The sequence below is a fragment of the Bombina bombina genome, chromosome 2 (genome assembly GCF_027579735.1).
Source record: "Bombina bombina isolate aBomBom1 chromosome 2, aBomBom1.pri, whole genome shotgun sequence".
In the NCBI taxonomy this organism is placed as follows: Eukaryota; Metazoa; Chordata; class Amphibia; order Anura; family Bombinatoridae; genus Bombina; species Bombina bombina.
Window position 1 is genome coordinate 190,738,224 of NC_069500.1, and position 13,100 is coordinate 190,751,323.

Here is a 13,100-nt window from a genome sequence, read left to right on the forward strand (position 1 = left end):
TTTTGTTCCTTTCGTAACGACGAAGGAAAGTCTTCCTCTTCCAAGCAGGAGCAGCCCAAGTCTTCTTGGAAACCAATCAGTCTTGGAACAAAGGGAAGCAATCAAAGAAACCTGCAGCTGAGCCTAAGTCAGCATGAAGGATTTGCCCCTGATCCGGGATCGGATCAAGTGGGGGGCAGACTCTCTCTTGCTTTCTCAGGGTTACAAAATAGAATTCAAGACCTTTCCTTCCAGGGACAGGTTCTTCCTCTCAAGATTATCTGCAGACCAGATAAAAAGAGAGGCATTCTTAAAATTTGTTCAGGATCTTTCCTCCTTGGGAGTGATAGTTCTAGTTCCTGTAAAGGAACAGGGCCTGGGATTCTATTCAAATCAGTTTGTGGTTCCCAAAAAAAGAGGGAATTTTTAACTCATTCTAGACCTTGCCACAGTTCCCAGAAGTTTTTGAAAAGTTCTGGGGGCTCTCTTTGCAATGGTTCTGAGGACAGATATGGATCAGTCATCATGAGACACTCTTCCATGGTGGCTTTCTCAGGAGCATCTGTCACAGGGCACATGCTCCTGGAGTCCTTCCCGGGTGATTGTGACCACGGACGTCAGCCTGTTGAGAGCAGTTTGGGACTTGTTAAAGGCACAGTGACTATGGACTTGGGAGAAGTCTGCTCTCCCCATACTCATCTTGGAGTTAAGGGCGGTTTACAATGCTCTGATGGTTTAGCCTCAGTTGTCCTTAGCTCTGGTTTTCAGGGTCCAGTCGGACAATTGGCTTACATGAACCACCAGGGAGGAAGCCGGAGTTACTTAGCCATGAAGGAGGTGGCTCGTATAGTTTTGTGGGCGGAAGCTCACAACTGCTGTCTGCCATCCACATTTCAGGGGTGAACATCTGGAAAACAGACTTCCTGAGTAGACAGACATTTCTTTCCGGGGAGTGGGCACTGCATCCGGAGGTGTTCTTCAGATTATCCCTTAAGTGAGGGATGCCATCTCGGAAGAACTCCAAGCTTCCCAGGTACGGTTAAAGGTCAGGAGATCTGCCCAAATAGATGTTCCAGCGGTTCCTTGGGATTTCAGTCTGGCATATCCGTTTCCTCCGCTTGCTCTCTTTCCACGAGTCATTGCTTGTATCAAACTCAAGAGAGCATCAGTAATTCTAAAAGCTCCGGCATGGCCTCGCAGGTTCTGGTAGGCAGACTTAGTGAAGATGTCATCTCTGCCACCTTGGAGGTTTCTTCTAAGGACCTTCTAACTCAGGGTCCATTCCTGCATCCAAATCTCGTTTCTCTGAAGCTGACTGTTTGGAGATTGAACGCTTAGTTCTGTCTAAGCATGGTTTTTCTGAGTAGGTCATTGAGACCATGATTCAGGCTCGTAAACCTGTTACTAGAAGGATTTACCATAAAGGTATGGCGTAAATACCTTCTTAGTGTGAATCCAAGGGCTACTCTTGGAGTAGGGTCAGGATTCCTAGAATTTTGTCTTTTCTCCAGAATGGTTTGGAGAAGGGTTTGTCAGTCAGTACTCTGAAGGGCCAGATTTCTGTGTTATCCATTTTGTTCCACAAGCGTCTGGCGGATTTACCAGATGTTCAATGTTTTTTTTTCAGGCCCTGGTCAGAATCGGGCCTGTGGTTAAACCTGTTGCTCCTCCTTGGAGCCTTAACCTTGTTCCTAAAGTTTTGCAGCAGGCTCCATTTGAGTCATTGCATTCCTTAGATATTAAGTTGTAATCTTGGAAGGTTTTGTTTCTTATTGCTATCTCTTCTGCGTGGAGAGATTCGGAACTCTCAGCTTTACAGTGTGATTCGCCTTATCTTATTTTTCATGCTGATAAGGCGGTTCTTCGTACTAAGTTGGGTTTTCTTCCTAAAGTAGTTTCAGATAGAAATATTAAATCAGGAAACTGTTGTTCCTTCTCTATGTCCTAATCCTCTTCTCATAAGGAACGTTTGTTGCACAACTTGGATGTTGTGCATGCTTTGAAATTTTATCAGCAGGCGACTAAGGATTTTCGCCAGTCCTCTGCCCTGTTTGTTTCTCAGGTAAGCGTAAGGGTCAGAAGGCTACTGCTACTTCGCTTTCCCTCTGGTTGAGAAGTGCAATTCGTTTTGCTTATCAGACTGCTGATCAGCAGCCTCCTGAGAGAATTACAGCTCATCCCACAAGGACTGTTTCCTCTTCTTGGGCTTTTAAAAATGAAGCTTCTGTGCAACAGATTTGCAAGGCTGCAACTTGGTCCTCTCTGCATACTTTTTACAAATTTGATACTTTTGCCTCGACCGAGGTTTCCTTTGGGAGAAAGGTTCTTCAAGCGGTGGTGCCTTCTGTTTAGGTCTGCCTCTCTTGTTATCCCTCCCTAGTCATCTGTGTCCTCTAGCTTGGGTATTGGTTCCCACTATTTATTTTTTTATTATCAGGTATTTGTAGAGCGCCAACAGGTTCCACAGCGCCAACAGGTTCCGCAGTGCTAGTAATTGATGACGTTGTGGACTCTCCAAATCTTAGGAAAGAAAACAAGATTTATGCTTACCTGATAAATCTATTTCTTTCCAGATATGGAGAGTCCACGACCCCACCCTTAATTTAAGAGACAGTTATTTTTCTCCTTCCAAAAAAAGTACGGCTGAAAAGTTGATCAAATATAAATAAATAACCTATTGAACTGAAGATAGATAATTATGAAATATTTATTTCTAATGGTACTATGGTAATACTATATTTCTAATGGTATATATTTTCTTATATAACTGGAAAAATAATCTGAAAACCATGATTTAAAATCAAGTCCACCCTGATTACAACTAGAAAAACAAAGTGCATGTTTAATTAGCAATTATGTTAGGTTAGTAAAATCTTTGGCAACAATCACAAGAAAAGTTGCAGTGGCTTTTATCTTGACCTTAGTTTACCTTTGAAATCATGTTCATTCCCATAGCATCTCCTGTGCTGGATTGAAAACGAATATACAAGTTCCGTCCAGCAATACAAGACTGAAGCCGACCAAGTCGAGCAAATCTAAAACAAAACACAAATATCGCTCAGCTTCTAGGAACACAAATACTGTTTGGGGACAGGAACCCTACAGAAATAACCTGATGTGGATGTTAAAACCACTATAATAATACAAGCACTTGATAAGACCATAGATGAGAAAAGGATGACCCTTGTGGATTATGGTTTTCAATATGAAATTATTAAAAAAAATGAATTCCCCTTAAAGGTTTAAATAATACATAGATTGCTAAAACTATAGTGCAAGTCATTTCAGGTATGATTCAAGGGTTTTTAGCTTCTTTTTTAAAGCTATTCTAATAGATTTGAATGGCTTTTAAAGAACGCTAAAAAATAACCTCAGTAACCCACAATTTGTTTAGCATGAAACCCTTATAAAATTAGAATTGAGGACAAAGTTTCTTATAGCTTACCTACTGGTGCTATCAAACACTTCTTTGATTACTTTAAAGCCTTCTGGGCTATCTAGCCAAGCCTTTACTTCAGCAGCTTCACAAGCAGATGGCAACCTAACAACTGGTCCACGAGTCATCCCATCAGCCAGAACACGACTGTGTGCTCCTCCTCCCAGCTGAAATAGTCACATTTCTTATTAGAAGTTTACATTTTACAGGCAATATTATTATTATGTCATGATGATACATATTATGGCAATGCTGCCAATTTAAGTGTATTTCAAACTAAATTTATTCTATACCGAAGGAGGATATTAAATTATTTTAAAATGGTGACATAAAATGTAGTTCTAGAGTGAAACTCACCAATATGGCTCTGCAGCCTCTGTTAGTGCTTGCAACAAGGCAGCCTTCTGTAGTTGCCATTGGCACTTGAAACTCTTTGTTATTTAGGAGCAAGGGTCCAGCAACACCAACAGGAATTGGCATGTACCCAATGACATTCTCACAGCAAGCACCCATTACCTAGACGGAAAAAAAAACCAAGATGTATATAAAACATGTGTATGGTCTCTTTACAAATAATGTATATTGTTCTACATTCCTAGAACACCACAAATAAGAAATTAATTCCTGGCAAAAAAGATCTGTGCTTCAACATGCTTTAGCATTGTGTATATTTACACATGATTAATACCAATTGCAAGTTGGTCTAGGGAGAACATTCCACAGCAAGTCACTGTAGGATACCTTAAATCAATTTAACATTATTGAAATTTTAATTTCAGATGTTTATGTTGCAACATGATGGATCAGTGTCAATATTTCAATACCTTTGTATAGTACAGTATCAAATTTGAGAGATTCACAGACGTAAAAATATTGTGCCTTTTACAAGGAAAAACAGTAATCAGGTTAGAGAAATCTGAACCTTAGCAACAAATTGGTTGGACTTTCATATATTTTGAAGCAGAATCTTACACAGAACTTACCAAATGGTAGTTATAGTTCTTGTAAGGCAGATTTTGTAGGGCTGAAGATTGTGGCAATTTGAAAGCTAACATTAGTCTGCGAATTGCCACTCCTCTCTCAGGGGTTTCCATCATGGTTTCCAGCTTGTAGGCAGGGATGTATTTTGCATTTACTAACTTGATGACCTCGGCATCACTCAGATACTTAGCACCTTTCTGTAAAGAACACAAACATTTTATAGTGGTTTTGGCAGTCATATTTCTTACTACTCATACAAGCGATTCCCACCCTTTTTTGCTTGTTGGATTTTATGAATAAATAATAGCCAAAACTAAGCATCTTAAGTAGATGCAATTATAATATTTTGTGGGCTACCACAGATTAAATCGGGAATAAAAGTTTAATGTGCAATTCCATTAAAGTAATGGCCACATATATTTTACCTATGTCCAACAGGATATTTAAAGGGACACTGAACCCAAATGTTTTCTTTTGTGATTCAGATAGAGCATGCCATTTTAAGCAACTTTCTAATGTACTCCTATTATCATTTTTTCTTTGTTCTCGTGCTATCTTCATTTGAAAAAGAAGGCATCTAAGTTTTTGTTTATTTCAGAACTGTGGACAGCACTTTTTTATTGGTGGATGAATTTATCCTCCAATCAGCAAGGACAACCCAGGTTGTTCACTAAAATGGGCAGGCATCTAAACTTACATTCTTGCAGTTCAAATAAAGATACCAAGAGAATGAAGAAAATTTGATAATAGGCGTAAATTAGAAAGTTGCTTAAAATGTCATGCTCTATCTGAATCATGAAAGAAAAAAATTGGGTTCAGTGTCCCTTTAAGTTTTCACAGTTTAATTTGATAAGATATGGAAGTGGCCTTAACATTATGCAGCCATCTTGTATTATCAGTTGTCTTAAAACGTTAACTCTAAATATCAAGATCAATTCTCCTTACATCTGGATTTTTGAGGATCTGAACACATTCATCAATTGTACGAGGCTCCTCTGGTAGCTCAAATGAGTTCTCCTTATCCTCCTCAAATGGTGAATCACCCAAAACAAATGAAGCTACAGGTAAAGCCTCAAGTGGCAATGGCTTTATAACCGCCTCTGAAATGGAAAACAATTTGTTTCATGATATATAGATATAAATCGTTGTAAAAAGATATTGGTACAATAGTGGTTATTACAACAACTAACAATGATCAAGTGAACGCTGAAAATAACTTAAAAAAACTCATTACTAACAAAAATGTTGAAAGTTTACTCTCTACAGAGGCACATTTAGTTAATAGTAAAATATTAAATTATGAAATTAAATAACAAAAAAGTGTCTTTTTTTACCTTTATCAGCTTTTGATGATGGTTCTTCCACAGCATTGACTTTAGCTGGTTTATCCTGCTCCGGCTCTTTTCTGCAGCAGCTATCGATTTGTTTCTTTGGAACAGTTACAGCAGAGGTTATGGGATTCTTTAGAGACAGGGTAGACTCAGTCTCAGTTTGTTCAAAGAAGATGTACTTGACGGCAAGAAGAAGAGCCAGACTAAGTGTAATGACCTGTTCAATGTCCATAGTCACCATCCTGTGTAATAAAAGAAGTTAATCTGTTTTAGATATTATTTTCATGATATAAACTTAGCAATAGCCATGGGGCTTGTCCTTTTTTCTTCTTCTTTTATTCATGTAACACAAATGTTTATATAACCTTACTGCCTATGTTTGTGACATTGCAATACCCAGGAGATGATATTTCTGTGCATCGAACTTAACTACTTGATATGTTATTGCTTAAACCTCAGTAAAATATATAAAAAAAAATAATAATCTTACACTATATTGCATTATTTGAGAGTCTTACTTATTATTCAGAGACAAAACAATTATCCTTTTTTACATAAAAGAAAACATAATTTATACTTACCTGATAAATTTATTTCTCTTGTAGTGTAGTCAGTCCACGGGTCATCCATTACTTATGGAATATATCTCTTCCTAACAGGAAGTTGCAAGAGGATCACCCAAGCAGAGCTGCTATATAGCTTCGACCAAAACCAGACGAGAAAGGAGAAACCATAGGGTGCAGTGGTGACTGGAGTTTAATTAAAATTTAGATCTGCCTTAAAGACAGGGCAGGCTGTGGACTGACTACACCACAAGAGAAATAAATTTATCAGGTAAGCATAAATTATGTTTTCTCTTGTTAAGTGTAGTCAGTCCACGGGTCATCCATTACTTATGGAATACCAATACCAAAGCTAAAGTACACGGATGAAGGGAGGGACAAGGCAGGAACCTTAAACAGAAGGAACCACTGCCTGAAGCACCTTTCTCCCAAAAATAGCCTCCGAAGAAGCAAAAGTGTCAAATTTGTAAAATTTTGAAAAAGTGTGAAGTGAAGACCAAGTTGCAGCCTTGCAAATCTGTTCAACAGAGGCCTCATTTTTAAAGGCCCAGGTGGAAGCCACAGCTCTAGTAGAATGAGCTGTAATCCTTTCAGGAGGCTGCTGTCCAGCAGTCTCATAGGCTAAACGTATTATGCTACGAAGCCAAAAAGAGAGAGAGGTAGCCGAAGCCTTTTGACCTCTTCTCTGTCCAGAGTAAACGACAAACAGGGAAGAAGTTTGACGAAAATCTTTAGTTGCCTGCAAATAGAACTTCAGGGCACGGACTACGTCCAGATTATGCAAAAGTCGTTCCTTCTTTGAAGAAGGGTTAGGACACAGTGATGGAACAACAATCTCTTGATTGATATTCCTGTTAGTAACTACCTTAGGTAAGAACCCAGGTTAAGTACGCAGAACTACCTTGTCTGAATGAAAAATCAGATAAGGAGAATCACAATGTAAGGCAGATAACTCAGACTCTTTGAGCCAAGGAAATAGCCATCAAAAACAGAACCTTCCAGGATAACAGCTTGATATCAATGGAATGAAGGGGTTCAAATGGAACGCCTTGAAGAACGTTAAGAACTAAGTTTAAGCTCCACGGCGGAGCAACAGTCTTAAACACAGGCTTAATCCTGGCTAAAGCCTGACAAAAAGCCTGAACGTCTGGAACTTCTGCCAGACGTTTGTGTAGAAGAATAGACAGAGCAGAAATCTGTCCCTTTAACGAACTAGCAGAAAGCCCTTTTCTAAACCCTCTTGTAGAAAAGACAATATCCTAGGAATCCTAACCTTACTCCATGAGTAACTCTTGGATTCGCACCAATATAAATATTTACGCCATATCTTATGGTAAATTCTTCTGGTAACAGGCTTCCTAGCCTGTATTAAGGTATCAATAACCGACTCCGAGAAGCCACGCTTTGATAGAATCAAGCGTTCAATCTCCATGCAGTCAGCCTCAGAGAAATTAGATTTGGATGGTTGAAAGGACCATGAATTAGAAGGTCCTGTCTCAGAGGCAGAGACCACGGTGGACAGGACGACATGTCCACTAGGTCTGCATACCAGGTCCTGCGTGGCCACGCAGGCGCTATCAGAATCACCGAAGCTCTCTCCTGTTTGATCTTGGCAATCAAACGAGGAAGCATCGGAAATGGTGGAAACACATAAGCCATGTTGAAGACCCAAGGGGCTGTCAGAGCATCTATCAGCACCGCTCCCGGGTCCCTGGATCCGTAACAAGGAAGCTTGGCGTTCTGGCGAGACGCCATGAGATCCAGATCTGGTTTGCCCCAACGATGAATCAGTTGAGCGAAGACCTCCGGATGAAGTTCCCACTCCCCCGGATGAAAAGTCTGGCGACTTAGAAAATCCGCCTCCCAGTTCTCCACGCCTGGGATGTAAATCGCTGACAGGTGGCAAGAGTGAGACTCTGCCCAGCGAATTATCTTTGAGACTTCCAACATCGCTAGGGAACTTCTGGTTCCCCCTTGATGGTTGATGTAAGCCACAGTCGTGATGTTGTCCGACTGAAATCTGATGAACCTCAGAGTTGCTAACTGAGGCCAAGCTAGGAGAGCATTGAATATTGCTCTTAATTCCAGAATATTTATTGGGAGGAGTTTCTCCTCCTGAGTCCATAGTCCCTGAGCCTTCAGGGAGTTCCAGACTGCGCCCCAACCTAGAAGGCTGGCGTCTGTTGTTACAATCGTCCAATCTGGCCTGCGAAAGGTCATCCCCTTGGACAGATGTGGCCGAGAAAGCCACCATAGAAGAGAATCTCTGGTCTCTTGATCCAGATTTAGCAGGGGGGACAAATCTGAGTAATCCCCATTCCACTGACTTAGCATGCACAATTGCAGCGGTCTGAGATGCAGGCGCGCAAATGGTACTATGTCCATTGCCGCTACCATTAAGCCGATTACTTCCATGCACTGAGCTACTGACGGGTGTGGAATGGAATGAAGGACACGGCAAGCATTTAGAAGTTTTGATAACCTGGCCTCCGTCAGGTAAATTTTCATCTCTACAGAATCTATAAGAGTCCCTAGAAAGGGAACCCTTGTAAGTGGTAATAGAGAACTCTTTTCCACGTTCACCTTCCACCCATGCGACCTCAGAAATGCCAGAACTATCTCTGTATGAGACTTGGCAGTTTGAAAACTTGACGCTTGTATCAGAATGTCGTCTAGGTACGGAGTCACCGCTATGCCTCGCGGTCTTAGTACCGCCAGAAGTGAGCCCAGAACTTTTGTAAAGATTCTTGGAGCCGTAGCTAATCCGAAGGGAAGAGCTACAAACTGGTAATGCCTGTCTAGGAAGGCAAATCTTAGGTACCGATAATGATCCTTGTGAATCGGTATGTGAAGGTAGGCATCCTTTAAGTCCACTGTGGTCATGTACTGACCCTCTTGGATCATGGGAAGGATGGTTCGAATAGTTTCCATTTTGAATGATGGAACTCTTAGGAATTTGTTTAGGATTTTTAAGTCCAAGATTGGTCTGAAGGTTCCCTCTTTCTTGGGAACCACAAATAGATTTGAATAGAATCCTTGCCCGTTTTCCGTCCGCGAAACTGGGTGGATCACCCCCATTAGTAAGAGGTCTTGTACACAGCGTAGAAACGCCTCTTTCTTTATTTGGTTTGCTGATAACCTTGAAAGATGAAATCTCCCTCGTGGAGGAGAAGTTTTGAAGTCCAGGAGATATCCCTGAGATATGATCTCCAATGCCCAGGGATCCTGGACATCTCTTGCCCAAGCCTGGGCGAAGAGAGAAAGTCTGCCCCCCCACTAGATCCGTTTCCGGATAGGGGCCCTCTCTTCATGCTGTCTTAGGGGCAGCAGCAGGTTTCTTGGCCTGCTTGCCCTTGTTCCAGGACTGGTTAACTTTCCAGCCCTGTCTGTAACGAGCAACAGCTCCTTCCTGTTTTGGAGCGGAGGAAGTTGATGCTGCTCCTGCCTTGAAGTTACGAAAGGCACGAAAATTAGACTGTTTGGCCTTTGATTTGGCCCTGTCCTGAGGTAGAGCATGGCCCTTACCTCCCGTAATGTCAGCTATAATTTCTTTCAAGCCGGGCCCGAATAAGGTCTGCCCTTTGAAAGGAATATTAAGCAATTTAGATTTAGAAGTCACGTCAGCTGACCAGGATTTAAGCCATAGCGCTCTGCGCGCTTGGATGGCGAATCCGGAGTTCTTAGCCGTAAGTTTGGTTAAATGTACGACGGCATCAGAAACAAATGCGTTAGCTAGCTTAAGTGCTTTAAGCTTGTTCATAATTTCATCCAATGGAGCTGTGCGAATGGCCTCTTCCAGAGACTCAAACCAGAATGCCGCCGCAGCAGTGACAGGCGCAATGCATGCAAGGGGCTGTAAGATAAAACCTTGTTTAACAAACATTTTCTTAAGGTAACCCTCTAATTTCTTATCCATTGGATCTGAAAAGGCACAACTATCCTCCACCGGGATAGTGGTACGCTTAGCTAAAGTAGAAACTGCTCCCTCCACCTTAGGGACCGTCTGCCATAAGTCTCGTGTGGTGGCGTCTATAGGAAACATTTTCCTAAATATGGGAGGAGGGGAAAAAGGCACACCAGGTCTATCCCACTCCTTGCTAATAATCTCTGTAAGCCTTTTAGGTATAGGAAACACGTCAGTACACACCGGTACCACATAGTATCTATCCAACCTACATAATTTTTCTGGAATTGCAACCGTGTTACAATCATTCAGAGCCGCTAATACCTCCCCTAGCAATATGCAGAGGTTCTCAAGCTTAAATTTAAAATTAGAAATCACTGAATCCAGTCTCCCTGGATCAGATCCGTCACCCACAGAATGAAGCTCTCCGTCTTCATGTTCTGCAAACTGTGACGCAGTATCTGACATGGCTCTCACCTCATCCGCGCGCTCTGTCCTTAACCCAGAGCTATCGCGCTTGCCTCTTAATTCTGGCAATTTAGATAATACTTCTGTCATAACAGTAGCCATGTCTTGCAAAGTGATTTGTAAGGGCCTCCCTGATGTACTTGGCGCCACAAAATCACGCACCTCCTGAGCGGGAGGCGAAGGTACTGACACGTGAGGAGAGTTAGTCGGCATAACTTCCCCCTCGTTGTCTGGTGATAATTTCTTTACATGTAAAGATTGACTTTTATTTAAAGTAGCATCAATGCAATAAGTACACAAATTTCTATTGGGCTCCACATTGGCCTTTAAACATAGTGAACAAAGAGATTCATCTGAGTCAGACATGTTTAAAAAGACTAGCAATGAGACTAGCAAGCTTGGAAATACTTTTCTAAATAAATTTACAAGCAATATAAAAAACGCTACTGTGCCTTTAAGAAGCACAAAAAGCTGTCACAGTTGAAATAACAATGAACCAAAATAGTTATAGCAACCAATTTTTCACAGTAAATGTATTAAGTTAGCAAACGATTGCACCCACCAGCAAATGGATGATTAACCCCTTAATACCCAAAAACGGATAACAATTTAATAATTAACGTTTTTAACACAGTCAAAACACACTGTCACAGGTCTGCTGTGACTGATTACCTCCCTCAAAATGAATTTTGAAGACCCCTGAGCTCTCTAGAGACGATCTGGATCATGGAGGATGAAGTAGACAGATTGTGACTGAATTTTTACTGCGCAAAAAAAGCGCTAAAATAGGCCCCTCCCACTCATATTACAACAGTGGGGAAGCTCAGAAACTGTTTCTATGCAGAAAACAAAGATGGCCATGTGGTAAAAATCATGCCCCAATAAGTTTTATCACCAAGTACCTCACAAAAAACGATTAACATGCCAGTAAACGTTTTGAACATACATTTTAAAAGTTATGAAGTGTTATTAATAAGCCTGCTACCAGTCGCTTTTACTGCAGTTAAGGCTCATACATTATTTCAGTATTAACAGTATTTTCAGAGTCAATTCCATTCCTTAGAAAAATACATTCAGTGTACACACACTCATCAGCCTAATACCAGTCGCTATCACTGCATTTAAGGCTGAACTTACGTTACATTGGTATCAGCAGTATTTTCTCAGTCAATTCCATTCCTCAGAAAAATAATTTACTGCACATACCTCGTTTGCAGGGGGGCCCTGTATGCTATTCCCCTTTTCTGAAGTTACCTCACTCCTCAGATGAGAACAGCCAGTGGATCTTAGTTACGTCTGCTAAGATCATAGAAAACGCAGGCAGATTCTTCTTCTAATGCTGCCTGAGAACAAACAGCACACTCCGGTGCCATTTAAAATAACAAACTTTTGATTGAAGAAATAAACTAAGTTAAAAAAACACCACAGACCTCTCACAACAACCTATCTTTAGTTAGGCTGCAAGAGAATGACTGAATATGACATGTGAGGGGAGGAGCTATATAGCAGCTCTACTTGGGTGATCCTCTTGCAACTTCCTGTTAGGAAGAGATATATTCCATAAGTAATGGATGACCCGTGGACTGACTACACTTAACAAGAGAAAAGAAAGAATTTAGATCAAGGGGAACATCTTACAACCAGATATGTGCACAAGGTCATTTACCAATAATTTACATTTTATTTAAAAAAAAAAATCTGCAGAATTCCTTGGTTGAGACAAAAAAGTTTTGTATTCTGTTTGGCAGTATTATGATGCAGAGAAAAACCTAAAGCATTAACCAATACCTCATTCCTTTTTTTTTTTTCTTCCTTTCTTTTAAAACGGAACTCTTTCCATAACCAGTTTTTATGGTTTGCTATTAAATTCCTGTGATGATGATGAGTTTTTTTTTTTTCCAAATAACATATTTTAATGTTATCATTGTTTGCTTATAAGCAGACTTTGGGGAAGTTTTGTACTATGTGTAAGCTATTGATGTTATCTGTGGGCCTCTCATTTGTGCATGGTTTTGTTATATTTCTCTTTGTGACTTCTGCTTTCAACAAAACCAGCTGTCACACCTACCTTGAAAGATAGAACTGCCAAAGAGGCATGTTAGGTTCAATTCTCTTTGGTATATTATCGCCAAGTACAATGGAAACCTTATTGCTTTCAATTGAAGTATTATTTTGAGATGATGGTTCACTTATCCAACGACTGTGAGCATGGACAAGGACCAGACCTAGGGACTGAAGAGAACAAGACAAAAAATTATTTGGGTTCATTTACAAGACATCTGTGCAGTGGTTCTGGCAGATCTAAATCTGATTTTTTTTTAATTAATGTAGTACAATTTACAAACTATAAAACAGTAATTATTTACACAACCCAATGAATCTAGAATGTTATAATATATAATATTCAAAGTCATTCATAGTTTTAAACAAATACATAA

The 13,100-nt window shown here is 40.5% G+C and overlaps 1 protein-coding gene across 2 annotated transcripts in view; it reads right to left on the reverse strand.

Moving 5' to 3' along the window:
- The window catches only part of HMGCR (3-hydroxy-3-methylglutaryl-CoA reductase), a 52,730-nt gene that overhangs the window by 13,515 nt on the left and 26,115 nt on the right, over window positions 1-13,100 (reverse strand). For both annotated transcript variants that reach the window (XM_053701402.1, XM_053701403.1), the window contains exons 9-15: window positions 12,731-12,894; window positions 5,731-5,969; window positions 5,342-5,496; window positions 4,399-4,593; window positions 3,773-3,931; window positions 3,425-3,582; window positions 2,909-3,014 (exon numbers count right to left, since the gene is read on the reverse strand). In XM_053701402.1, the coding sequence (XP_053557377.1) occupies window positions 2,909-3,014; window positions 3,425-3,582; window positions 3,773-3,931; window positions 4,399-4,593; window positions 5,342-5,496; window positions 5,731-5,969; window positions 12,731-12,894 (1,176 nt within the window). The remainder of the gene's footprint in view (window positions 1-2,908; window positions 3,015-3,424; window positions 3,583-3,772; window positions 3,932-4,398; window positions 4,594-5,341; window positions 5,497-5,730; window positions 5,970-12,730; window positions 12,895-13,100) is intronic.